Source organism: Puntigrus tetrazona, chromosome 7 (genome assembly GCF_018831695.1).
Source record: "Puntigrus tetrazona isolate hp1 chromosome 7, ASM1883169v1, whole genome shotgun sequence".
NCBI lineage: Eukaryota > Metazoa > Chordata > Actinopteri > Cypriniformes > Cyprinidae > Puntigrus > Puntigrus tetrazona.
Window position 1 is genome coordinate 13,376,143 of NC_056705.1, and position 27,585 is coordinate 13,403,727.

A 27,585-nucleotide genomic window follows, 5' to 3' on the forward strand; every position below is an offset into this window, starting at 1 on the left:
CACTTCTCTCTGAAAGCCTTCATATCTTATCTCACAGGCCTAAACTAAAACCTTCCAAGAAAAACAAGAAAATCTCAAAAAAAGCAGATAGTGCCAACTCTAAATTGGAGACATTTTAATGGACCAAAATGTGATTGACATAACTGATTGGACATTTATTTTCATCTGCAAGAAGCCGTTTAAATAGATATTGTAAAGAAGATCCTCTTGGAGCAACCTGACTGATATTGCCTAAGGGTGTAGTTTGCTCAGCTTGAGTTGAAGTGGTCTAACTTGCTTTTCATGAGCGTCTGTGTGAAACTATGAGTTTCACAGTGAATATTCATTAACATGCGCATCTTAATGAGGCATATAACAAATAGAGTGCCCTCCACTAATATTGGCATCCTTGGCAAAAATAAACAAAGGTGGCTGTGGAAAAAATCTGCATTGTTTATCCTTTTGATCCTTCATTCAAAAATATCACAAAACTTTAACCTATCATTGAAGTAAAACAATTGAAAATGGGGAGAAAACTCGTGATGAAATAATGTTTTTGTCCAATACACAATTATTAGCACTAAATTATTGCAATGTCCTTTTCTCCAGATAGCAGCCATGAGTTTTCTCCTGTAATCTCTCCAGATCCTTCACAATACCAGCTCCATGTTGATGTTTCTCCATAGTTCACCTCACTCATTTACTGTAGAGTTCTGGTCAGAGGACTGGGACAGCAATGGCAAAAGATTCATTTTGTGTTCAGTTTGTATTGATTTTGATGTTTGTTTTGGATTATTGTCCTGATGGAAGATCCAGCCATGGCTCATTCTAAGATTTCTAACAGAGGCAGTCAGCTTTAGATTTGTATTTGTTGGTATTTAAACCGTGATGCTATGCATCTGAACAAGATGTCCAGGACCTCAACATTAAAGTTCCAGCTGTATATTTAACCGTGGGCATGGGGTACTTTTCATCCCTGTTTTTACTAAACCCATCTGGATTTGCTGCTAAAAAGCTCTTTTTTATTTTTATCTGACCATAGAAGCCAGTCCCATTTGAAGTTCTAGTCGTGTCTGAGAACTAAATATGCTGGAATTTGTGTTTGGATGAACAAGGACCATTTTTTTTTTAAACCCTCCTGAACAATATGTGGTGATGTAGAGGCTGTTTGATTTTTTTGTCTCTCTGAGACCCAACTAATCTCTGTGTTCTTTAGCTACTCAAACTCTCCTCCTCAAAGTGCAATAGGACAGAATAGACACACGTTATCTTCCAGAAAGATTTGTAACATTTCTAGCACCGCCAATACTTGTAGCCAACATGTATTGAAGAAAAAATGTATTTTTATTTTGTGATGTTTTTTAACGTAAGATCAAAAGGATGAATGCATTTACCAAGGGTGTCAATATTAGTGGAGGGCACTGTATGATACAAATATAAGATTGAGAGATACAGCATCTCATTCACAAGTTGCACGTTTTACATTAAATTTGGGGAAGCTCCAAATTCTAACAGTTAACTTGCATCATTTTAAAGCGATAATACATAATAACTGTCTGTTTAATGAACTTCAAAGGGCAAAATAGTCTCATAGCCATTATGAAATAGATGCTGTGATATAAATATATTTCTATTTTCATTTGGAACAATAAGTCATTTATTAGTACTGGACTTTGTCTGCCGTAGCAGATTCAGAGACAGCTGCGTGCTGGAATATTTATGTGTGACCTCTGACAAAGCACTGCTGCTAAATTTAGTAACAGGTGAGCGAGCCATAAACAGCGATATTGGATTACTTGTGACAATTTATGCGGCACATCCCACATAATGTTCTTGGAGTTCACAACCTTACAGTTACCTGCAGGCATGGTGTTTTATGATTAGGATAACATCAATCTAATTTAAACCAATATAGGCCTAATGCTTAATCAGATGGGCTTGTATTAATGGTTTAATGTTTAAGAAGAGATATAAACATATATAAATTTCACAGATATACATTTTTAACCAAACAGGACAAATAGCATTCTATCTTCAGCTGACAAAACAACATGCAGAAACATACTTTTGTAGGCACCAGCTTCTATCTTTTTAGATAATGGCATTATGTGCTTTATTTATAGTTTCAAACATACTGCGTTTTACACTGTCATAATACATTTTTAGATTACAGTGTCATGTTTTCCCGTAAGATGAATGCTTTGCTAAATGTTTATGTAACAAAGTGTAGCCTACAACTAGATTACTCAAAAACATGTTTGTAATAATGACCAAAATAAAAAAAAAGCCAAATATTTATGTCCGCACCATTTTATATTACAGTCTGGGTTATTTTTTATCATTATTTTAAAATTTGTCATATGTCAACTTCAAATCAGGCAAATAATGTTTTTTTTTTTTTTTAATTTACTAAGCTAGCAATTTGAACAAAACTACAGCTCTCCCATTATCTAAAATAAATCCCTCAATGTTCTTTCTTGTTGGCACAAGTAAGTGTGTGCACACTATGTCCATGAGTGCCTCTACTCACGTTTGTCTGGATGTGTAAATAACACATGTACTAGAAATGTACTTGTTTGTTTTGGCTGCAAACACACCCTGAAGAACAGCAATTTCAGTTCATTTCTGGAGGTCAGTGTAGTAGAGTTGTACAGGACAGGATGAGGTTTTACCTATATGTACTACCTAAATACTAGTTTAAGTAAGGAAAACTGAATTTTTGAATGGCTCACTCACTGACCGAAACAGTTAATGTCTAACAAAATATTAAGTCTCATACTGGAAAGCCACAGCTTGACTAGCTCAACTCACTGTTAACGTCACATGACTAACGCTAACTGCATCTGGACGCTGCCGGGCAACATTTGCTCAGTCTATTTCCTTACTCAGATATGGCGGCGATGACAAAGAGATATTCTTCTCCTTATATGGAAAAGAGGGACATTAGTCCTGTACTGAATAACATTTTTTTTCCTTTTCCTCACTCTTGAATTTCTTGCGGCTCAGTTGCATCAGCTAGATTATGAGCTCACTTCCTTTTTTATCCGATCCATGTATACAATAAATATATGTAAAGCAGACAACAAGCCGTAAGGTAAGGTAATTATTTGAGCTTATTTGAAAAAGAAAATTTGATTCAACCGTAATACCATCCAGAATGTGACTTTTTTTGTTTTTCAGTTTCCACTACATTCACAACATTTTTAGGATTTTTTCCAATAATTAATTAATTAATTAATTACTTTTTTTGGTTAAGGGATACCTACATTAAATTAATTCGTGTCAAATTTGAAATGATGAAAGCATCTCAAAAAAAGGCACTATAGTAGCAGAAAAAGAATGGCTCCACATCATAGACTAAACAGGAAAGGAAGACGGTTTCCTGCACTGTACAAGATCAAGAGGGGAATGCATTATGTAATATGTAGGCTACAAGTCGACCTTCATGGTGTTATTTTGGGTGTAGACTTGTTATTTGTGCACGGTTTACAATTTGCTTACATTTACATTGTCTAACGTTGACTGGTAAATACATGCTAAGATGCCTATTTTTATAAAAAAAAATATTTGGATAAATTCAACTCTGTATAAAGGTTGCATGAGTGACTGTGCCTCTGTTCTTTATGAGGCGTGTATAAAAGGCTCTTAGGCTACTGGTTGTGACGTTATGGCTGCTGTTTTTCCATGAATGCATGAGTTTTCTAAGCGCTGTAGTTAGAAGTGTTAATGTCAGTTATATAATGGTTCTTGGCTCTGTTCTGGTACTAATGAGCATATACCGGGGCACCATGCAGCGTAAAGAAAAAACTCCATTCTCTCCTTTCATGTTGCCACACCTTCAACATTTTCATAAAACCGTTGATCACTCACAGGTCCTCTTTTGCGTCAGTGATGCCCTTGACATTTCAAGCACAAATACAGCTGTTTAGTTTGTAGAATTAAAACCCAGAAGAGAATTTAAGTTTTCCAGTCATGGGTTTGATCCTAAACCTAACTGTCTAAAATGGCTGTTTTGGATTTATGCACTAGTTCCTAAATAAGTTCAGCAAGTACCACAAGAATGTGAGTTGACCAATCAGACAACAATTGTAGTCCTTACAAGGCAAATACCAAAGAAAAATACCATGCCAGCAGCTGAATTATAACAAACAAAACGCACTAAAAATGTAAGAAATTGAAATAAAGGGGTGAAGAATTAGCCTTATAGGGTTGGCCTACAAATTGATGGCTCTGATAAAGGAATGGTAATAATTGTAGTAACCGACCCTTTGCAAAGACGAGCGGGTCTTTCATTACTGTTGCTATGTGTAACAAGCCATGGTGCTTTCAAGTATAAAACAAGTATAAAGCTTTAAAATTCCAACAACATATTCCTCTTTACAAGTTAGTTACAGCATGAAATAAATGGGATATATCGCCCTCTGAAGAGCACTTTGGAGTCAAAGCAATCATGGCCACCACATCACCGAACAGTTTTGAGCAAACCGAAGCGCTCAAACTGGCCACTTCAAGTTGTACAACCGATGGACACTTTCCCATGATACTTCACGCTGATTTTTCTATGATGACGGCGCCGCCATATGGGCATGGGATGATGACACAGAAGGGCACTTCCAGTCCCCTACACGCTTTGAAGAGATTACGGCATAGGGATGAACCCTTCTGAATGGAGCGCAGGGACGCTTTCATGAGATTTGAATTCGTAATAAAGCACAGGGAATTGGATCATAGGACTTTATTCTCATGAATAACACTGAGAAAAGTCTCCTGCCACTCAAATAAACGCATATATGTCACCTTTCATGACATTGGTTCAACTTTGCTTTTGAAACTGGAAGAACAAAATGGCTCAGAAAAATTGTGCAACCTGTACATATGTTAGCAAGTCAAAAATGTGTTTTAGGGTTTAATAACCTTATTGAGATATTTTGTCTGAAGATGTAGTCTGAAGTTTCTGTTGTAGTCTTTTAAGATTTTCTCAGCCTCATGTCTATATTCAGCCTACTCAAGGATATAGAACAATTAGCCGTTTCTGTCTGAAAAACCCACCCGCGCTCATGATGTTGAATAGAATAAACGCACTTGCTCGCAGGCACCGTTTTACTGCTTGCGGCTGGACCTGGGCCACGTCATCTGAACATCATAGCTGATGGAAAACGGCAGCATTTTCCCCATCGCTTACGTTAGTCAGCCTCAGACAACGGTTCAGTCAGCAGCACCGGTTACTTCAACACTGGACCTGTTTTGAGTGGCATGAGGCCAGTTTCTGAGAGCGAAATCTGAATATAACTGTTGCAATGAAAGCATCTCCACCCAGTCTGTCTAAGCGGTGCCTGAGCCTACGAACTATATTTAGCAGGACACAAGTACAGTTTACACCCCCGAGTTGAACAGCGACTTTGTGGTGTGGAATGTGTATTTATTATAAACCCTAAAATTAATGAGCTAATGTCATACTGACAAGGGAAGTTATATAGGATCATATTATGAATTAAGATAGGCACTGTAAACATGTAAAAAGCATTTATTTTAAATCTACAAACACTGTGTTGTTTGTTCAAGGTTATTCAGCTTTTATATTAATAATAGTCGAATAAAGGCCTACATCATTTTTAATGATTCATGAATGTAGCCACGGAATGTAAGAGGAAGACATAGTTTAGACACTTCATCAGTAAGTTAATATTAAACACCATAATGAACGTCATGTTACAAGTAATAATGAAAGTAACTGTAAAACCAACTGTCATGAGTCAACTTTTGAATATGTCTACAAACGTCAAGCGATGAGTAAACCTGGATATGGATACGTATAGGCTAATAAGCGTATTTATATATATATATATATATATATATATATATATATATATATATATACATTAAACACCTTTTAATCTACTTGTTCTAAACTCAAAGGTTAATTTACAAAGCTTTCTTTAGCGTGCACTTGCATAAATGGCCAGTAGTAATGACGGAACTGTTATCCCATCAGTGCCTACAGATGGCGCTGTTTTAGCAGTTTCTAAGTGCAGCGCAACACAAACACATCCCTTCCGTATTTTCATTTAATATTATTCCACGTTGGCAAACCCTCCGATTTGGTTGGTCAGCTTGTTATTATTGGCGAACACAAGATGGATTTCACGATCCGGGCCGCCACTCTCGAGGACTGTAAGGACATCTCGCGGATGATACTGGTGAGTGAGTGGACGTGCCCGCGTGTCGCGTGCGTGCGTCCATTTGCGCCGATTTTAGAATCTTGCGAAAAATGGAAACGCCGATCTGCTGCGTCACAAAACAGCACGCGGAATCTTTCATCACCCCCCGAACACGGCTGTTGTTTAAACGTGTGGCGTGCGTAAGCGCATCGGTTTTGTTGACGGCAGAGTTACAGTAAGCCATATTCATTTGGCACGCTGTAATCTGACACGTTCTGTCATTGAGCCCAGTGGACGGCGATCGGAAAGCCGGGAAACGTGCAGCAGCCGCGACTTTACTGCGCTTTCACCCGTGGATGCGCAATGACGTCATAATAAAGATGAAAGGACCCGAAAACCACAACGTGACCGCTGAATTACGCAGGCCATTGTCACGTCATTAATTCGATGTATCTAATTATTAAAACCTTGTTAGTTATGCTGCGGGCGGCAGTGGAAAAAAAAAAACAACAACAACACGTTGCTGATGTCAGAAGAGTGAAAACAAATCACTATGATCTAATAGAATTCAAAAGATACTTTAATGGGTGACGAATCACAATTGAATAAAAACTAGCACTTGCCATATTGCCTGCTTGAATTGCAACCAAGCTTTCTTCTATGAAGTAAACGGTGATTTCTTTTCAATAGTAGATATAATACGACTTTATTTTTGGTGTGTGGAAAATGCTTTTCTGAGAAAAGTTATCTCACGTGCTTTGCGTATATGGTGCAATATGATTTCAAGATTAAGGAAGTAGTCTTGGTGTGGTTTGGATAAGAAACTTTTTATTAGCTTATTAGTCTTTTTTTTTTTTTTTTTTTACTATATTATAGAATGTTATCATGTATGCATTGTGTGCTTGCAAAGTGAAGAACATCGGCTTGTCACTGTTTATATTGTCAAATCATTCATACTAGGAACTGGCAGAGTATGAGAAAGTGTCAGACCAGGTCAAGATTACACAAAGAGGTAGGCCTGATTGTCACACCTCTCCCATAAAAGTACAATGATTTGTTTTTAAGAATTAATTCTGTGGATCGCTTTAGTAAGACGTTAACCAATCATGCTTCTTTCTCTACTGTAGATCTGGAGCAGGATGGATTCTCCAAAAACCCTTTTTTCCATGGAATTATTGCTGAAGTGCCAGAGCACCATAAGTCTAGAGAGGGTGAGAAAAAAACCTTGATTAAGTATTTACTTTGAATCCAAAATCCTCTAAAAACATCATATAAAAAACTGCCGTCCTTCTACATTGCCCTGCAGTAGGAAACAAATTTGTTATCTAATCTGGGCCTATGTGTCATGTCTAGCCTGAGTGCATAGTTGTTACATAAGCTTGTTTGCCTTTTTTTTTTTTTTTCTCTTTGACCTCCTCATAGTTACACATATACATTTTCTTCCCCATACAAGCAAAACATAGAGTTTACGTTTAAGTTTACTTCTTCATCAGAACAGATTAGGAGAAATTTAGCGTTACATTACTTGCTCACCAATAGATCCTGTGAATAAATGGGTGCCATCAGAATGAGACTCCAATCAGCCCCCAGTTTTAACTTAAAAGTGTTGCTTGCGGCCTAATCCATAATGATTCCTCTAGTGAAGAGTCCATCCCCTGTCCTCTCACAGTAAACTGTTTAGAGCTGGTTTTGTCTGTGCATATTTCTCTCCTGATTCAGATAAGATGATTTTGTTTCACAGAAGAAAGCAAAAATATAGATAGACGTCGTGTGGATTTACTATGGCACCCAGAGGATCCGTTGAGCAAGTGTTGCAATGCTAAATTTCTCTAAATCTGTCTCAATCTTGGATGTCCTGCAAACATTTTAGCGAACTATTGTTTTGTGCCTTGCCAAATGTGCTAATTGTGGAAACTGGATGTTTTACAACTTGATACTGTTAGTCCGGAGTATGTTTGAGTTTTGTGTTTACCTTGGTGTTAACATTAGCGTTATTTTTTTCCTTTCAGCCATCAAGCTGACAGAGACGATTCATGTATGTATATCTCTTTACAGGTCATACCAAGGTTGGTTACTCTCTGTACTTCTACACATACACTTCATGGAAAGGTCGGGCGGTGTACATGGAGGATCTGTATGTGATGCCAGAGTTCAGAGGTAAGGGAACCGCACTGTGTGCTTTTGTTTATTTGAATTGAAAATAAATTGTAAGCCTTTTTGACTGATTAATGATTTTCTTTGAGTATTTCCAGGGAAAGGCATTGGCAAGGCTCTGATGTCCAAAGTTTCCCAGGTGAGGGGTGTTTATTTATACTCGATAATAGCAGCGTACGGCACGCAATCATAATACATTAGCAAGGAATCCGTTGTTAACAAATTGAGAATTCGATTATTGCTGATTGTGTACGATTTGACATGTTTTTTGATTATGGTCACCCTCAGCTTGGTCTGGCTGCTGGTTGCACCCAGCTGAATTTCACTGTGCTGGACTGGAACAAATCATCTCTTGACTTCTACCTAAAGCAGGGCTGCTGGGACGTGACCTCTGACCTCGGCTATCACTGCATGCGCTGCGAGGGCGATGCCCTCGAACACTTGGCCCAGGGGGACCTTTAAATTTCGAAGCACATATATTATTCCCTTGTCGCCTCCTGAACAGAACCACAAGTAACAAGTCGTTTGTTAAGTGCAGGAAGACAGTAAACTGACAGTTAAAATAAAAAAAAAAAAATTGAATAAGTTCCATGCTCATACCCATACATGCTCTGCAACTTTATGAGGCAATATAAACAAGCATTATTACAGAGAACAACAGACAGAAGGTGCTGCTTATTTATGTCGCTTCAAAAAGTGCATATTGATTCATTCTGCACATTTAAATTGTGAAGTCTGGCCTAACCAAAGATTCAGAAGTGCACTGTTGTGTTATTATTAGGAATCACATCTATATTGGGCACATTATGACATTTTTCTACCAGTGGAAAGAGTGGAAGTGAAATTGTTACAGTCGGTGCTGTTACAATGTTTGCCTATAGAATTTAGAACTGCTCTTCTTAGATGTTCTATTTAGATAGTCATTTTAGTATTTAACTATACATTACATGTCATTTTATTAGTACATTTAAATATTATAATAATAACGTTTGATCGTCCAGTCGGTTTGGCTCACAAAAGCACTTGATCTAAACTTACACACAAGTAGTGATGAAATATATTAATACCTGATTGGTACATAAGAGTCACAGCCGCCTAGAAGATGTACATGCACAGAGATAAGCACATACTTTTACTAACTAAATTACTTTAGGTAATTTTCACCATAACAGAGAATAATCTCGCTCAAAGTAAAAAAAATGCACTACAGTTGTAAATTAGCTAAATTCCATGTGTTATTGGTTAGTTAATCTATGATTGGATTTAGCTTTTCTGAATTGTTTACTTTGCATTGTACATGATTTTTGTTTTACTTTGCCTGGTACGTTATTTGTGTGCAGTTTTTAGTAACCGGACATTGTATTGGCAAAAGATCTTTAGCAAGAATATCTCGCGCTGTTACTGAATACATTATAAACGTGAACAACATACAACTCCTAAGTACCTCAGTCTTTAAATTCAGTTAGCGTTTTTATGACCTGCTAGGATGGAACTGTTATTTTGTAGCACTTTAGAGAAGACGTGTGTGGCCTCGTGGTAAAGATGATGGCAAAAAAAAAAAAAGTTACATTGTTAGGAGCTGCTGTATCCAATGTACTGTGGAATCTGTTGTTCTATCCGCCGTTGATAAAAGTACATTTGTCCATGGTTTGCTACATGTGTTTTTACTTGACTGAAAGCTTTTTAAACATTGTGATCTAGATTAGTGTTTAACAAAACTATGCACATGTACTCATAAAATAAACACAGTAAATGCCATCAAAGCTAACTTCTGAATCAGTGACCGTAAGATTAATCGTAACTGGAAGCAGGATTCACATTTGGCCAGCAGATCAGCACGTTTCCAAAAAGCTGGTACGCTTAACACACCTTAGGCAACAGCGACATCAAGCGGTCACCCGAAGAAGCGCTTAACCATATACCACGTTTAGGACCTCTTCCAGTGCACTTCGAGTGGTATTTCAGCCTTTAAAACGACCGAGTCAACAGTTGTGAGGTGCATATGTTGTTTCATTTAATCTTTTAAATGCATACACGATTGACAGGCCGACGTTTCGTAGCCAATTAAATAAGCCCAAACTCTGAATCAGACCCAGGCTCGTTTTCTGACTCATAATAATCAAACTCACTGCCAGGAAACCATCCAGTTGTTTGGGATTTTTGGAAGGGAGAAGGGGGAGCAAAATGAGACACATCTTCACAATATTGACATTTATGTTAGGAAATGATTAAGCCACGATTAGACTGCGCTATTTGTCATTTTAGAAAACAAGGAGGACATTAAAAAAAGCCTATACAAAATATTACAATATGATTCAAAGATCAATCTACGTGTAATTTGAAGGTAGTGTAGGTTAATATTTGAATAATAGTACGCGCATGAAGTCTATTTATAGACCTACTATATAAAATAAGCGCATGGTTTTATTCACGTTACAAAAATGTGCATTGCTGGAGTTTTTTCTTATGAAATAGCCTTGTGCATGTGGATCTTTAATATATTAATCCACGGTCAAACTTTGTTAAACCTTAAAGAACAACAAGTTCGACCAGCCTTCTAGAAAAAGACACGCCGACAAGCGCACTTGTTGATTTGAGGCAGGACAGAGCTAAATAGTATTTCGCTACAGAATAAGAATACTTGGCACCGCACGAGGGGGAAGGAAATCTGTTTTCCACTGCTGTGCAGGACTCACTTCCCTGCAGCGCATACTTGAGCACATGGACGCAGAAGCGCTTTGAAATGACACCTCTTACGGACTAGACCGTGATCTATTTGTCTAAGAGAACACGAGGAAGTCACGCCAAAGAATCAGGTCTCCGTAAGATGCGAGTAAAACCCAAGCCCCACAGTGCTGCTGCGCTACTGACAACTCTCTGCACTGGAACGAGAGGAATATTGCTATTCCGTTCGTGCCAGTTGATGCAATAAACGCAGACGGTTCTCCATATACCAAAGCATTGCCAGCGGCGACCGATTTGCAAGCAGGTTTTGCGTTGACCGCGCTGCAACAGCTGCATTTGCGCTCTCTGAGTTGGAGAAGCTCTCGCGCGTGGGACCTGCCAGAGAGGCTCGGAGATGTTCTCGCGGAATACGGACAGAATGATTGACGTGGAAGCTCCAGAACGGTAAACGACCCGCGTGTGTGTGCAACAATGCAGCGAATTCTTCAGAGGAGACGGATCCGCACGCTGCGCTTGGTTTGGGCGCTCATGGCCGTGCTCGCGCTGTCCCTGGCTGTGTGCAGTGCCATATTTACAGTGTGGACAATGCGACAAACGCGGGACCTGTCGAGGTCTTTCCAAACTCTGCAGGAGCGCTTGGAGCAGGTAAACGCGATGTCTTTTAAGCGCACGCCAGATGCACGCATGCATTCCCAAGCACGTTCGTCAAAGCAGTTCTCTCACTAATCACGCAGTGATTTTGCAATTATGCCTTTTCTTTCTTCTAATCGCGAGGTGGGTTATTGTGGTCCTGAGCTTGAAAACCATTTGCGAGTCCTTTTTGGGGAGGTATAGGCTATCGCGAAGAATGTAATCGTGTAATTTCGAGGCACTTGATTATACAAACATACAGCGGCTGCACCGCTGGGGGTCTGCGGGACGCGTTTTTATGATCCTTCCAGACTTTGCGCGCGGGGTGCTGTGAGTTATGGCCTATTTAGTTTCTAAAGTCGCTGCCAAGTGTGATGTTTCTGTTGCCAATTTTGCTCCATGTTTAGGGCAATTTACTGGAAATCTTAGACAACTTGGCACGAGGGCGTTTCGAAGCCAATTGGCATTGCCTTTTAAGCATCACGTCTCGTAAAAGCGTTTGTATAATTATGGTTAAATGATTTGCAACTCGTAAGCTGCCATTTAGAGTCTCGGCTTGCCCTCAGATGCAGATGGGTAACTTTGTCATGAGTGTGTTGTTGTCATTACGAGCTTGACCTACTGCAACAGGATTAGTATTGTTTCTTAAAGTTCGGTTCTGTTGACTGCGCTCGAACGTCAGTTCTTCCGATAATGTGGACGGCACAAACGTCGTATTAAAGTGCTCTGAGAGGGTTCCTGCACAGCTCTCCAAGCGCCTTGCACCGCTACTGAGCACAGCACCAAACACACAGCGACCCGTCTGCGCACGCAGAACGAATGACTCTTATGATCCGGTTCTTGTTAGGGAATCAAACTTTTTAGCTTGACCGGTGTAGAGCAGTTCCCGAGCGAATGACTCGTAAGATCCGGTTCTTTTTATGGAATCACATTATACAGCGTGACTCTAGGTAGTTGCACTGCACTGATGGTCGTGTAAAAAGACCATTTAAAAATTATAAAAAGATTACAAAAGGCCTCACATTCAATACAAATGCATTTTTTTTTAAGTTTTGATGCATTTGAATTACTTTTAAAAATATTTTTTATCTAAAGAAGTTCTTTTTACAGTGAATGTATTAGCAGAAAATCAGTATTTTGGGTAGATTTAATAAATGTAATAATCGCTCCACCGTTTGCCTTCAGTTTCTGCACGAGCAATGTACAGAAAGTAAAAAAAAAAAAGTTAAAGTAGCTCCATGCACAAATTAAATGGCTGCACATCACAGTTCAAAAGATGTGCCAAATGTGTTTCAAGCTTTCAGTTCATAAAATAATTCTATTTAAACTTAATCAAGCAAATCTAATTAAGCATACCAATCATTTAATTGTTTAAAATGTAATGTTGATTTAACGTAAACTGAACAACAAACATCAAACACACACACACACACACACACAAACACACACACACACACACACACACACACATATATATATATATATATATATATATATATATATATATATATATATATATATATATATATATATATATATATATATATATATATATAAACTTTTCTATTTTTACCCAATTAACCCCATTAGAAATTGGTGTCTAAGTTCATTTAAAATGATGCTATACAACATCTTTATCAAACCTTGACTAATATTTGACATCAAAATGACATCAGAGTGCCTGCTGGGTAGTGATTTTAAAACAGTTATGAATCAGTCTCACTACTTGCTGAACTTGTGGCTAATAAATTAAAATACTTGTATCTGCAGACACTTAAAAAGCGTAATAACAGCTTGTTCACGTGACGACATGAAAGATGCTAACACATCCTCGTTTTAGTGTTTTAATGTAGGCTCATATACACACGTGTTCTTTTTTCCCAACCCGAAAGAGACTCATTTAAAAGATTATAAAACATTATATAACTAGTAGGAGGACAGGTTTAAACGCAGATGCCGAAATTGGAAAAAATAAAACAAAAACACTGGCACATGTAGATTTAAAAGAATGCTAATTTTCCACCTTATTATTCTCCGATGCTTCTTTGTGAATAGCGTAACCAGCGACATGTAACTAACTTTAGGTAGACTGCTAGCATCTTTTTTGCCAAATAATAGCTACGATATGGTTAGGTATGTTAATAATGTAGGGAATGTTTTCCATGGATTTTCAGAAACTATTTTGTTTGAGAAAATAACAGCTATGCAGCTATGGTTTGGCAGCAGCTGCATTATGTGATATTCTGCAGTCAATATCTGGCAGGAGTTCACCCATCTGGCAATATTTCACCCTTAAAAGGCACAAAAAAAGTGGTTACAACTCTGCATATGACTATAACTTGCAGCAAAGTACAGTTTTTGCACACTCCATAACTGTATATTGTAAGTGTAGATCCAAATGCACTTTGCATGGAGTAGATGGAAAGTCCAGATGGACAGGTACTCACTTCACTTATAGGCACAACCACGGTTTCTGTTGCCAGACATATGTTAAACTGCTGACAAAGCGTTCACATGCTTGTCACATTGTTTGTCAGCTTTTTCTTTTCCACTTAAAGTTTCCTTTTAACAGAGAAGCATTCCCGGAATGTATTGCATTAAGGGGGAAAAAACAAACATACAAGGTGTTGTTACCGATTTTCATTTAGAGGAAGTGGTTGACCTATTAAAATCTTGAGTGTCAGTGTTTGCCAGTCTTCTGGTGACTGTTTGTTTGTGTCTCGCTCAGGAACGCCTCCAGCTTGGGTTTGATTATTTCAAAAGCTATGACTACTGCATGGGTTACCCGCAAAACGCCAGTTAATAGAAGCCAGCAGTGTTTCTCCCCCAGTGGTCTGCTCGTACTTGACACACATATTTAGGTTCCATTCCTGGCCCAGTCACACTGACGCGAGTCTGTCTCCCATATCTGTCTGCAAAAGCTGTTGAGCGCAATGAAAAATGCTATTCTCTTTTCTTCTCTCGCTCTCTTGCAGGTGAATATGCAGCGCAAGGCCATCTTCCAGCTCATCCTGGAAAAACGCGAACTGCTGGAGAGTCAGAGGTTCCGCAGAGATGGTACTGAAGGACTTCATATGTCATAATGTCAGGCATTAAGCCAGTAATTGAAATCCATTCAAAGCACTCGACTAGTAAACACTGAACAAATGATTTGCGATAGTGACAGCTTCAAATGCAGACTATCCATTATAGCAACCACACGTTACTCTTTCAAGGAAATTGAATAAAACCATAGAGATTACAAAAATGCAGGGGATCTATAAAAACACTATTAAACACGTAGCTGTAAAACTGACACAAGACAGCTGTTGTCAGAAAGCCTTGGATCACCTGCAGTCTTTGCAGCTGCAGAGGGATGATTTTTGGTCGTCGCACGCAATATTTACAGAGACCAAACCGTTTTGGACACCACGGCACCTTGGGTAAACCATTGGGCATATGTTTCCAAAAGCTGCAACAGGAAACAGTAGGCAGCAGGCTGAATGACAGCAGAAATTACAGGTTTGAGCTGGATGGACACGCACCCGGCAAAAACCAACTGGCATAAGGACCACAAGGGCATAGTGGTTTTAGCAACCTTCTAAAACAAGTGACCCCTTGCACTGAAGCCTGAAATAGCTTTAATTAGCAATAGACTTTACTTTAGTTCTGCCTTGAATTCTCTTGCAATTACGCGATAAGGCATCTTGAGGTTGGTTGGTCTCCTGAGTACACGGTGGAAAAAGCAGTGCCAACAGGGTAAAAACAACAAGAGGTAAGGAACTACGTCCAAAAAGATCAACAAAATAAACATTAGTGTAGAAACAGATGGACCTTCAGAAGTCTAATGAGCAGCCGCAAGTCTTCAGCTGACACCTGACGGCTGTCTGATTTCAGAGCCAAAATGCTTATCCACAATCATTCCTCAAAATATATTGTTTTCCTAGCCCAGAATAGTGCCCCTTAGGGACAGTCACGGCTTCAAGTTGAAACGGTCAGCCAGGAATAACAGTCGTTTTAACCATTTCTATGAAGCTCCTTTTGAAGTCTGAGACTTAGGTGATCAGTCAGTGCACATTTTGACGGACTAGCGGGAGTTCAGGCAGCTCCCTTGAGGCGAGATTCGAGAGCCTCTAGAGAGGGGCAAAGAAAAAAAAAACACATTTTTTAAGGTGGTTTGTTTGAATTATTGCATTAAGTTGAACGGTAGCCATAGCTGTTAATCTAATCTAATTTCATAGGAAGATTATTTTCTGCATGAGAAAGGTTAAGAAAGAGCCAAAAATTCATTTTTCTTGCTGTGTCTAATTTTTTCTCCCAAGTTTTGCCTCTTTGTTGACTGGAACCAGCTGGTGGGGTGAAAGTAGAAAATACTGTGCATGGTGCCTGTTACTGAAAACAAAGGCTAGGAGAAGTGTAGAACAGTGCTGAAAGGAAATATTTCACCATCTGCTTTGACAATCAGGACTTCAGCTGGTGTATAAATTATTCTAGATTAATCCATGATGTTTGCATCTGCACAGCTGTTTAATGCTGGAAGTTGCAGGAGCTCCTCATGGATGACTCTTATCTGCATCCCAGAGAGTTTTGTCTTTTTCCAAAACATGCCTTTCTTTTGTCTTTATCTTGCAAGCGGGAGGGAGGAAAGGAAATGGACGAAAAGTGGCCTCTCATTTTGAGAGTAAGTGGACAGTATTGCAAATCTTTTTTTTTTTTTTTTTAAATGAAAAATCCAATTGCTGTTTTCCCCCCCAGACTAATATATATACATATATCATTTTTAACAGTAACCAACGATTCCTTCCAAAAAGGTGAGTTATTTGGTAGTATATATATGTATGTGGAATATTCTCTAACTGTATGTGCCTTATGGAATATTCTCTAAAAATGTATGCGTCCTAGTGGGGAATGAGGGAGTCATTAAAGGATGGACTGAGGAGCAGCTGAATATGAGCAGGGCAGTGCATTATAATGCAGAGACTGGCACCTTCAAAGTGGAGCGCAGCGGCGTCTACTTCCTGTACTGTCAAGTGAGTTAAACCAGTTTTCTGCAAACTTTCCAGGCACATCGCCAGCAGTGTGAATGTGTGTGTGTGTGTGTATATTAATCTAAATTTAATGTATTTAAACTGAATTCTTACTGAGGTAGCAAACTGGAAGCAGAACTGTAATTTGAATTTGAATATAAATATATACATACAGATATATATTTCAAAAGCCTTTATGTTTGAAGATAGATAGATCAAATTCAGCTTTCTGTGGTTACTGTTAAATGTAATCAAAAGGCTTCTGGTTTAGTCATAACATATTTTTTTGTTCCCTGCTGAAAGCCTTTTGTTACGTCCTCTGCTCTGAATTGGTCCCTCATAACATTCCTGATTCACTTGTTCTCTTTCTAATGCCATTTGGCACATTTGCATTTCCACCCCCCAGGTACACTTCAACGAGAACCAGAGTCAGTACGTGAAGCTGGAGGTGTCCGTTCCTAAGGGCCCTTTGCTTCAGTGCATCGAGGGGTATGGAACCACACCAGCGTCTGGCTCCCACAGGTTTCACTTCCTAAAGCCTTGCCAGGTCTCCGGCCTCCTACGTCTTAACAAGGGCGCCGAGCTGAAGGCCGTCACCGGAGGTTCCTTCAGTCTGCAGATGTCGGGCAAACACTACTTCGGCCTCTTCAAAGTCAACTAGAGGCACAGACGGTTTTCCAGACACCTCAGCTGTATGGACAAAATGGTTTTATAGTTTTCCACAGATCACTGGCCCAAAAGTACCTACCCTAAACCTGTCTATTTGAACCTGGTGTTGCCTTAAAAGAGGAAATTTTGACTCTGCGAGGAACGTTTCTATAACCAGCTGACTGTGGTCACGGATGACCCCTTTATGGACACAAGTGCACTTCCATGGAGATGTCATCGGGATGTTAATGACTGCACATCTTGCCTTGCTGGACCAATTTATGGAGAATCATTTGGTACTCTGTCGGTTTGGCTGCAAATGCCTTATTAAACGCAAACCAGCACAATTTCTACTATATAAATATAGCATTTAATTACAGCATACCAGAGACATTGCTCCAGCAGCGTGGTTGGCTTATATACTGGCATAACCAGTTTGACCAGAAGGACGATGAATTTTCAGCAGCGTTGCAGGCCACTACAAGCATGAGAGGTTTCACCACTGGTTACTTGGCTGGACCAAAACAGAGTTGCCCTAGTTCCTGAACTGCCTTACCACTGGATGGGTTCAGCGCAGAAAAATGAAGGTTTTGGTTGGTCATTAAGAAAACTCAGAGTGACCAAATATGCATCAGATAATTCAAGAAACGTTACTTTTGTTGTTGCATCGATTTGAAACAAGAAGTCACATTTTTTTTTCTAAATACACTGTCACTGTGACATATGAAACATATATTAATATTTATCGATGAAAAGGCCGTGACTTCAAAGCAGATGATGTATCTTGTGTACTGTACTGTGTCACTGAACGTAGACTACGTGTACATATGGCATGAAGGTTGATGGCATGGACGGGACAGACCTTTAAAAAAAGTCACAGTATGACTTTAGTTTTTATATAATGTGCAATTTCATGTTATATTTTTTTAAAAGGTAAAGTTAGATTTTTACACCATCGTAATTTCATTTAATCTCACTAATTAGAAATGTATGAAACCACTGGTGACTTGAATCTGTCAATGTCTACCTGACCTACCGCTCCTGAAGCCTTTCGTAAATCTTGTCAATACTGTCAATTAAATCTGAAATGGAAATTACATGCACTTTGCCCCAAATGGGTTTCCTAATAATGCAGCTGGCTTCCTCTTTGTATTTCCCGTACCCTCATGTGGACCCCTGCAAACCTTCTCATTTCCACTTGCTTCTGGACTCTCACTTCCTGTATCTCAATCTGCAGCAAATAGCTGAAAACCTTTGAGGAAAAACATGTGCTTATTCCCCCCTGATCTCTAGCCCCATTCCTTCCCCCTTGTCTACACAGTATTTTTTTTTTTCGTGTGTTTGGGTTCACTCCTTGCTTAAAATCCACATTTGGCTAACAGTACCGTTTCTGCTTTTAAAACATCCAAGATAAACCTGACTGGGTCGCGATGAAGTACTGTCAGATTCTGTAATAGCAAATGTGTGAATTTAAGGTGATGGAATCAGATTCGGTTTGAAAATACGCACAGGTGTTTGTTTGTTTTCATGGGCATTTTTAGATCATCTGAAAAATGTATTTTACCTGTTAGTTGGGTTGAAGATAGGAAGTTCCTGCATTTATGGGTATTGAGAAGTTATTAAGAAATGCAATCTCTGTTTTCAAAGCCAAAAGACCTGTAAAACTGATAAAGAAGATATATTACAAGCCTGCAAAATGCAATTCACCTGCCATAAATTATGTTGTAATGCTAAATAACCATAGTCAAATAAGACAAACTATTAAGACTATAAAGATATTTGAACATTTGCTTGGCATGCTTTATTTAAACACTCAGGTCTGAATGTACCAAATCAATTAGATTATTAACACGTTGCGTTCGGTAATGCTCTTTTTTGTCTGTAGTTTAGACCGTACAAGGCTCCAGACAAAAACACGAACCTCAAGAAAGAATCACAATAACGGTTCCTCGTGGATCTGAGGGAAACAGTTGTGTCTAAAATTATTCAAACATCTAGCGAGTTTGAGCAAAGACGTTGCACTCCTTGTAAATGGGAGAAAATGGAAAGAGCAATATGGCGGAATAGTCCAGAGCCCATCGCCAATATTGGTAAAATCGTCACTGCAGCTGCTGCTAGAAGTTTTGGTTGTATTAAGACTAGCCTGAGATAAAAATAATAATAAAAAACAATTGGAACCACTGATCTAGTGATCGTAACGCTATTTCAGCATAAGAAAGAACATCTATGAGACAGTTCTATAGTCTTTGGTGGAAGACACTTCAAAGCAAAATGGACGCTCAAAAAACTTTCCATATTGAGTAGATTTTAAATGACTGTTGCACATTTTTTATTTATTTGTTTAGTAACAGTCCGAGCCCTGCGATATGGATTACAATAAATCGATTAATTATCCCAACAATTTTTAACGTATCAAGAACAGCAAAACAATAATTCTTCATTTGAATTTTTATTTTATTACAAACAAAACAAAACAAAAGTTTGAAAGATGCATTATTAACATGTTCCTTTCGGTGAGCCGAATGTCGATCACAACAATGTCACTGACTGTCTGGAATCACAACGTACACAGTGACGCTTAGCAGGAAACAAAGAAAACGACAACAAAAAAAAATATTAAAAGACAGAATGAAAAATGGACAGAAAGTGCTTGATTTGACACAACTCTCCCAAATAATAGCAAGCACTGAAACTAACGATATTTCAGTTTCAACAAAGGATCTATACTGGGGACCAGGGCAAATAAATTAACATTTCAACTCTGATCTGTCTGAGTCGAGGCCTAGCTAGGAATAGTACAACTGCAGCCATATACAAGAGTTCACATCTGCTGATTAACCCTTTACAGCTGTATTACCATTTAAGGCAATTACATTACAAGGCTTGTATTTGTAGGAGCCAAAGATCATAAAGAAACACAGAGGAAGGAATTTCATTTGCTGATTTGAATATATGCATTCATATGTTTTCAATTTCATGGTTACACATGATCCACTGCATACAAGTTATTCGTTTGCAAGGCCCAAATCTAGATATAAGCGATGCCTGTTAGATAGCAATGATATCAATCATTCCCGAAGTCCTTTTGACCTCTTTGTGGAATATTACAAGAGGTCCGGTATAGAGAAATGTCATGGACCAAACATACAATGCGTCAATGTTTTGACAGTTTTTTTTTATTTTTATTATTATTATTATTATTTTCATTTGGTAGAAGCTTCGCAATCGTAACATCAAGGACAACATCAAGAGCAACAACAATAATCTTAGTTGTAATAACAAGGATTAAAAACAGGAGAACACAATGAAACCGAGTTTAAATATGCAAACGATATCAAAGAGCTCGTAAAAACAAGTAGAAATGTGAAGAAAGCATAGGACTGAGATGCGAGAGGTGAGGGTGAAGTGATGGGGAGGGATGACAGAGCAAGAGAGAAAGAAGGAGTTTGGAAAAGTGTAGGACTGCCAAACGTGCTTCAGTCACCATCTTGAACACTATTAAGGAGGTTTGAAGATGCTTTTGAACCCTCTTCACCTCACCGTAATACAAGATTAAGGGTCAATACTTAAAAAGGCAGGGAACTCTACATATCAATGCTCGATGTCCCAATATAAGGCTAAATAAACTTCATAACAAACTTGTCTTTTTATTCCAAGACAATACTGCAGCCAATACTGTTTTAATCAAACATAATACATTACTTCCTAACTGTCGTGGTAGGATATAAACTTTACCTCGTGTTTTTTTTTTTTCTGAAAAATGAAGAAAATAGACTAGGACACTGTTAATCTTTTCCCCTCTTATTTTTAAACGTAAAAATATGTGTATATGCTCCCAAACAAACCAAATCATCTTAAAGGGATAGCTCACTCCAAAATGAAATATCTACCATTTACTCTTCCGAACCGGTTTGACTTTCATTCTATGGAACAGAACATATTCTGAAAAAAGTGACCATGCAATGAAACTCAAAGGGGGTCAGGTGTTGCTTTGGACCCCATTGAGTATCATTGTACAGACCAAAAAAATAAAAAAAACAGTTCTTTGAAATACCTTGTGTTTCACAGAAGAAAGAAAGTCAAGCAGGTTTGGAACGTAAATGATGACTTCCAATCCCTTTAATGCATTAAGATTAAAGATTGCTTTAAGATTGAAGCTTGTTGACGGTACATGGCAGCTCCAAAACAGTCACGCAAAGATTACGATGAGGTTTTGTCAGCACAGCTAAATGCACGGAGGTTTGTCTTAACTAAACCGTGGACTGTCAGGTGCATGCTGTCGAAAAAACAAATCACTGCGGGTGATGTGAAGCTATTCCACATACATGCAGCTTCGATGTCTGTGTCGAGAGGCGATAGCGAGAGAGGATGAACGTGAGCGTGTGGACTGGTTTGAAATGCGAGGCTGATTCGGGACAGATAGTTATGAGAGGAAAGGAAATAAAATATTTGTGTGTGTGTGTATATGCGCACATACGTTATGTGTAAGGGAGGAAATAACCAAAGGCGAGCCAAAGCTCTGCTGAATTCTGAGTAGCTGTAACTCGAGGTGTCGTGAAAGTGCTGCCGTGATACTGAGGGTAGTCTGTTCATTCGTCAACTGCAGGTGCGTGTGTGTGTGTGTGTGAGTAATAGTTGTGTTTACGTTTGCATGCAGATGTCCTTCGGCTGAGTCAGTGTGTGTGTGTGTGTGTGTGTGTGTGTGTGTGGGGGAGTCAGGAGGAGCTGAATTCAGTCGTCGATGCAGATCACCTCCCCGCTGCGCTGTTCCCTCCTTGCCATAAGAAGCTCTGCCTCCCTCTCTTTCTTTACTGACATGGGGGGTCCGTTCAACACTGTAGGGAAACACAAAGAAAGGAAAGTTAATGATCTGTACACTAATTATCATTTTTTTTGTTTATATCAAAACAGCAAAACAAATGAAATCTGACCTTCTAATCGTTTTATTCGAATCACATTTTCCATTTCTCACTGGCTGACTTCTCCTTCCTCTTTTCCCTTTCTGTTTCATTAGCTTTCATTCACAGGAATAATGCACATATTTGTGCGGGAAAAAATGTGTGTGTTTTTTTTTTTCACACAGAAATAGTGATTCATCCATAAGCTTGTGTTATTTCTAGTTTTAGGATGAGGTTGTTCCTCAATTTTAAATTTGGTAAAAAAAAAATGCTGTCATTGCAGGGTATTCATGCCCTTCAAGTTTACTATAACAAGCATGCACTATTCAGGGGTAAATTTTTTGTTTAGAAAGCTATTTAGCTTCTATACAAGGCGATATGACCAAGAGCACAATGGAGATGGCTCACTGATTACCAGACAAACCATGTAGATTTCAGTAGTGTAAAATGTTGTGAGGATCAACATTACAAATAAAAGTATATCAAAATAGATCATTTTAAGAGAAATATTACATTTCATTTTGGCATGAAATGAAAATCATCCATTAAGTTTTTGATCTCAACAACTAAATCTAATTCTAATTCTGTTATTAATTACTCTCCCTCGAGTCGTTCTAAACCTCGGAAACCCTCGTTCATCTTTGGAACACAAAGTAAGATATTTTTGACTCCTGACAGCTTACTTTACCTGCGTAGACAGTAACAGAATGGACGCTTGTATCCTTGTAGCTTCATAAAATTAAAATTGAACCACTTGAGTCACTTGGACTATTTTTATTATGTCCTTAATACCTTTCTGGGCCTGAATGTGTCATTTGCATGGCTGTCTATAGAGTGTCAGCAAGCTTACGGACTTTAAAAATATTTTAATGGTGTGTTCTGAAGATGAACAAAGGTCCTACAGGTTTGAAATGACATGACCATGAGCAATTAATGCCATTTTTCTGTACAAATAGGCGATATGCACATGCACAATTAAATATCTAAATTAACCAATGAAGATGAATAACAGATAAAGCACCAGTTTATTGTGCATCCTACCTAGCCAAGGAAAAAAAAAATATACAAAACCACATTGCGCTCCATTATGGACATCTTTTAATGGATAAACTTGCATACAGTCAGAGTATACTATATACCATACACAGTAATAATAATACAAAACCTTGTCTTCTATAAAGAAATGTATGCGAGGACAACAGTACTGATCATTTTTGTTCACCACACACAAGCACATAGTGAGTGTATAGTGTTTGAAACTCTTTAGCTTAATTTGCTGTACTTGTATTTTTATTTTTATCGTAAAATCACAGTATGACTCAGACGGACATGATAAATACCATCAACTGAGTCACTTATAAACTTCTGAGTCACGTCTAACTGTCCTGCTGGGAACATCCTACAGTACCTTACGTGTTCTAGTGAACACGTGAAATGACTATAAATGACCTACGATATAAAGTTATGGATACATTTAGCCTACCACTGCTCAGCAAAATTACACAGGTGAAATCCAGTCATTTCGACAGCAATTTGCACAGTAAGGTGTTTTGCGTGAGATTAGCAAATTTGCTCACATTCAAGATGGTAACGCCAACATGTTGCGCTGACCAACAAAAAGTTGCTTGGTTTGAAAGTCACTTTTATTTGAGCAGTGCTACATGCATCGCTAAACTATTGACAACAGGCCATTTTTGCCCATGAAATGTCACCAAAGTTTTTCTAATGTGACTATTCTATTCTATTCTGCTTTATAAATGGGGTTATAGCACTTAATACCTTTGGTTTGAAGAACTGCATCTTTATTTCAAGACATTCTTAAAAGTCCAAAAGTAATTTATTGGTTGCACAACATCCTAAATAGGTGATTGACAGCCACACTGACTGTGCACTCGGGGTACCTGTTTTGTCTCAGGCCTAAACATGCAGGGAACTAAGGAACACTTGCAAGATCTTCAAAGGAACAATCCCTCTTGGCATCTGTTCCTCAAAATTACACAACCAAAGTTTTTCCAAGGACAATAACGCTAGAGTCGTTTGTTGTGCTACAGGTTTTGGCTGAGATTAATGTTCTGGAGTGTGCAAAAAAAGAAATGTGTGCACTGGAACAGGCTAATGGTAACGCTTGAGTTCAATTATCTGATTAAGACTGGCACCGTTTCGTAAACATGCAATAAGAGAAGAAGAATGCATGGCCTTCAGATGGGAACGCGTCTGGAAAGAGCTCGGAATGCATTGGGGCTCCTTTACAAGGGGGAAATGCTGAGCTAGAAACCCGCCGGGTGACTTTCATATCTCTGAACGTTGTACTGCATACTCCTGCAACGCGAGCCAAGGAAAATAATTCATTACTCAGATTCAGATCTCAGAGTGACTTGACTCTCTGCTTCTACAATCAACAATCTTGGAACTATCTGGCTTTCTCACTCAGACTGTCTCTCTCCCAGACTGTCTCACTGTCTTCTTTTTCCCAGACTGTCTCTCTCAGATTACCACTTTTACTCAGACTTTCTCTCTATTCCAAAATGTCTCTCTCAGACCATGTGTTTCTATCAGACTGCCTTTCCGTCCTTCTCTGACTGATTCACTCAGACTGATTCTTTCTTTTAGATTTGTCATTCTTCCCAGGTTGTCTGTCTCTCTTACTAAGAGCTGATTAATTGCTAAAATCAATAATAATGAGTAATAATCAAAACAAATTAAATAACAGCTATCACTATCTATTAATTGTTTTACTTAAAAGACTTCACTTAACGAGAAATTCATTTGATGACATTTGTCAGATGTTAAATTCAGATTTTGAATCTACCATTTAATTATTTCATTGAAATATATGCAACACCAGTAAATATATTTTTAACAGAGCAGTAACTGTAATAAGATATAAATATAAGATTTCCTTTACAGGAAAACTTATTCAGTTAAAACTATATTAAAACATGAATACAGTACTGTTCAAAAGTTAGGGGTCAGTAAAAAATTAAAAAACAACAACAATCTTTTCAATAAAAATCCTGAAAGATGTACTACGGTTATCAACATTGACAATAATAAAAAAATATTCTTGAGCATCAAATGTATCAAATGAATGTAGTCTTGGTGAATATGAGAGACGTCTTTCTAAACGTTAAACAATCCCTACAAACCCTGTTCCTGTAAACAACATTTTTGTAACATTTCTGATTTATTGTATTTCATCTTCATTGGCCATAGTGTTTAGTAAAACCCACTTTTATACACCTACATTTGGTTTTACAGCTATCAATTTGGAAGAGAGCACTGGGCAACATGTTAATTAACTTGCTTTTATGTAAAATACAGAAAAAAAATTTGCTTTCATCCGAATTCGAACATTAATCACTTCTGAAAATATCCAAACAATCACCCATAAAACTGTTATTCCGATACCGTCTGCTTTTCACCATCTTTCTTTGTATGCCACTCTCTCTGACCAAACATTATCTGAGGGCACCAAGTTTTGCTTCTGAGCACCAGCCTGCTTCTAAGTCTCAGCAAACCAACAAGCATGCAGAGATGGCAGCTGGCCTCAGTGACCCAGCCTATTCAAACAACCATCGCACTCACACAATTAATCACTCGCACAGAAGAACCCATGCACCAGCAGCCCTGAATCTTCACTCGTACTGTTTAAACCCCAACCGAACACAAACATACGCACAATTAGCTTCAGTTCATTGATACTGCATGCGCACACACGCACACTCGGCCACTACAATAAAACACACCATGTGGTGGAAAATACAGAGCTACTTAAGTGGCTCTCAAGCGTGCATGAGTGTGCACATGTGGGTGTGTTTGTGCATTTTTGTAGAATGCAGGGAGTTCTCATACAACAGTCTTGTACTGTATAAACGTCCTGCTGGGGATTGAATCTGGCTCTAGCACAGCGCAGGAATTTGGTCAGACAGGTTGAATCATGTGCGTGCTTCAGCATGAAGGTCTTCTGACCTGGGATCAGTGAATTCCTTCATTGGGATAGTGCTGGAAAATCATACAACTGATCTCAGATCAGGTGCAGATATATATATCTGTCTGCATCGCCCCACTGGATTGCTGTGATGAAAAGTCAGTCTTCATATATATATATAGCGATTTCATGCCATTTTAACATTTCGCAGTCCTGGTTTAGGAACGCAGAGAGTCCGTGGCTGGAGAGTTTTTTAAGAGATCCGCAGTTTCCAGGAAAAAAGATAGTTCCACTCCACTGTGCCTCTGCTCCAAAACTGTTTTGATTGGGTCAGGGGTTTTAATGACAGAAAACAAACTTGTGGTATTTTGGAAAAACTGCCGTCTTTGGAATCCTTCACTTCTGACACTGTGAGGTTGCATGTGCGTGTGAGAGAGAACGACAGAAGGAGAGAGGATAAATGATAAAAGAAAGAGAGATACTGTATAAAGGGATGCAGAGAAATAGTGATTTGTGGTGGAATTAGGGAGGGAAGGTTTCGGGCACTTAAACGAACGCTCTCGCTCCTTCGGCCAAATGAAAAATTAATCTGCTGAGACTTCTCTCGGACCGACAGATGAAAGAAAGGGAACGGAGGGGGCAAGGGGAAAGAGAGCGAGAGTGGAAGAGAGATAGAGAGAGAAAAAAAAGTGCTGGAAAGGGCAGAAGTGGAAGAAGAGGTCTGTGTTTTCATCGTCCAAACGGCTCTTGTTTCAGCTCCCTTTTCTCTACTTTATTTCTCTCTTTTGCATTTGCTCGTTTGGTCTATGTGTTATTAACCATTGCGACCGTAGAGTATCTTTTCTCAAGAAGTCCAGCAGCCTGCTACAATTTTCTTTCATCTACAGTATTTTCAGAACAATGCTGTCTAGTTTATTTATCATTTTTTCCCTAGCTGCCCACATTCTACAGTCACTTCATCCCGTCTGTCCTCCATCAATAGCTCTTTCAGGTCATGGTTTTTTGGGCCTTCCGTTGCGTGGCAGGTTCTCCACCGTGTTGCTGAGGCGGTACTTGACGATGATGCTGTGCACGGTGGATTTGGGCATGCGAAGCTCCTGCCCGATTGACCCTTCCGACTTGCCATCCTTCCACAGGTCCACCACCCTCTGGCGCTGCAGCACGTCATGTTCCTTGGTCTTCAGGCAGGACGGAGCTTCTGTGGAGGCAGAAAGGGGGCAGACTGTAGACACTGGGGGGGTAGGGAGCGGTCAATCAGTGGCATAGTATCAGTCCTCAATATTGAGAAAACAGAGAAAAACCAATAACTGTAGGCAGGAGGCTGGAAGGAGACCTTCTCTTGAACAAAGAAAAAGCATAAAATCTTCCAGTTTGTGTCTCCCGCTCTTACAAATAATCCTGAGAGCCAGACTCAGGACATCCACTGGCTGTGAGAGCAGTGATGAGGTAAAAAAAAGAAAAAAAAAGAAAATAGACGTTTGGGCAATTTTTGCCAAAGA

The 27,585-nt window shown here is 38.8% G+C and overlaps 3 protein-coding genes across 6 annotated transcripts in view; 2 read left to right on the forward strand and 1 right to left on the reverse strand.

Moving 5' to 3' along the window:
- Nucleotides 1–5,980: 5,980 nt before the first annotated feature.
- On the forward strand, nucleotides 5,981–9,938 carry LOC122349256 (thialysine N-epsilon-acetyltransferase-like). Its single transcript, XM_043245234.1, has 6 exons — nucleotides 5,981–6,176; nucleotides 7,098–7,149; nucleotides 7,265–7,348; nucleotides 8,193–8,294; nucleotides 8,390–8,430; nucleotides 8,580–9,938. The coding sequence occupies exons 1-6, from the start codon at nucleotides 6,114–6,116 to the stop codon at nucleotides 8,751–8,753; spliced, it is 516 nt and encodes a 171-aa protein (XP_043101169.1). The 5' UTR covers nucleotides 5,981–6,113; the 3' UTR covers nucleotides 8,754–9,938.
- An 894-nt stretch (nucleotides 9,939–10,832) lies between these two features.
- On the forward strand, nucleotides 10,833–18,363 carry tnfsf12 (TNF superfamily member 12). The gene is made up of 6 exons (XM_043245233.1): nucleotides 10,833–11,621; nucleotides 14,582–14,663; nucleotides 16,219–16,266; nucleotides 16,373–16,396; nucleotides 16,488–16,615; nucleotides 17,019–18,363. The coding sequence occupies exons 1-6, from the start codon at nucleotides 11,448–11,450 to the stop codon at nucleotides 17,271–17,273; spliced, it is 711 nt and encodes a 236-aa protein (XP_043101168.1). The 5' UTR covers nucleotides 10,833–11,447; the 3' UTR covers nucleotides 17,274–18,363.
- A 1,333-nt stretch (nucleotides 18,364–19,696) lies between these two features.
- The window catches only part of chd3 (chromodomain helicase DNA binding protein 3), a 41,810-nt gene continuing 33,921 nt past the window's right edge, over nucleotides 19,697–27,585 (reverse strand). For 2 of the 4 annotated variants that reach the window (XM_043245232.1, XM_043245231.1), the window contains exon 40: nucleotides 19,697–22,095. In XM_043245232.1, coding sequence (XP_043101167.1) covers nucleotides 21,992–22,095 — 104 coding nt within the window. In that variant the 3' untranslated portion in view covers nucleotides 19,697–21,991. Of the gene's footprint in view, nucleotides 22,096–22,127; nucleotides 27,285–27,585 lie in introns of those variants that run through there. The other 2 variants (XM_043245230.1, XM_043245229.1) reach the window with 1 other exon arrangement.

What these genes read in the sequence shown, in the direction of transcription:
- LOC122349256 (XM_043245234.1), top strand. Translation starts at nt 6,114, where the DNA reads ATGGATTTCACGATCCGGGCCGCCACTCTCGAGGACTGTAAGGACATC. An exon ending in ACATCTCGCGGATGATACTG is followed by an intron (nt 6,177 to 7,097) that starts GTGAGTGAGTGG and finishes CATTCATACTAG; the next exon opens with GAACTGGCAGAGTATGAGAA. An exon ending in GCACCATAAGTCTAGAGAGG is followed by an intron (nt 7,349 to 8,192) that starts GTGAGAAAAAAA and finishes ATCTCTTTACAG; the next exon opens with GTCATACCAAGGTTGGTTAC.
- tnfsf12 (XM_043245233.1), top strand. Translation starts at nt 11,448, where the DNA reads ATGCAGCGAATTCTTCAGAGGAGACGGATCCGCACGCTGCGCTTGGTT. An exon ending in AGTGGCCTCTCATTTTGAGA is followed by an intron (nt 16,267 to 16,372) that starts GTAAGTGGACAG and finishes CATTTTTAACAG; the next exon opens with TAACCAACGATTCCTTCCAA. An exon ending in TCTACTTCCTGTACTGTCAA is followed by an intron (nt 16,616 to 17,018) that starts GTGAGTTAAACC and finishes TCCACCCCCCAG; the next exon opens with GTACACTTCAACGAGAACCA.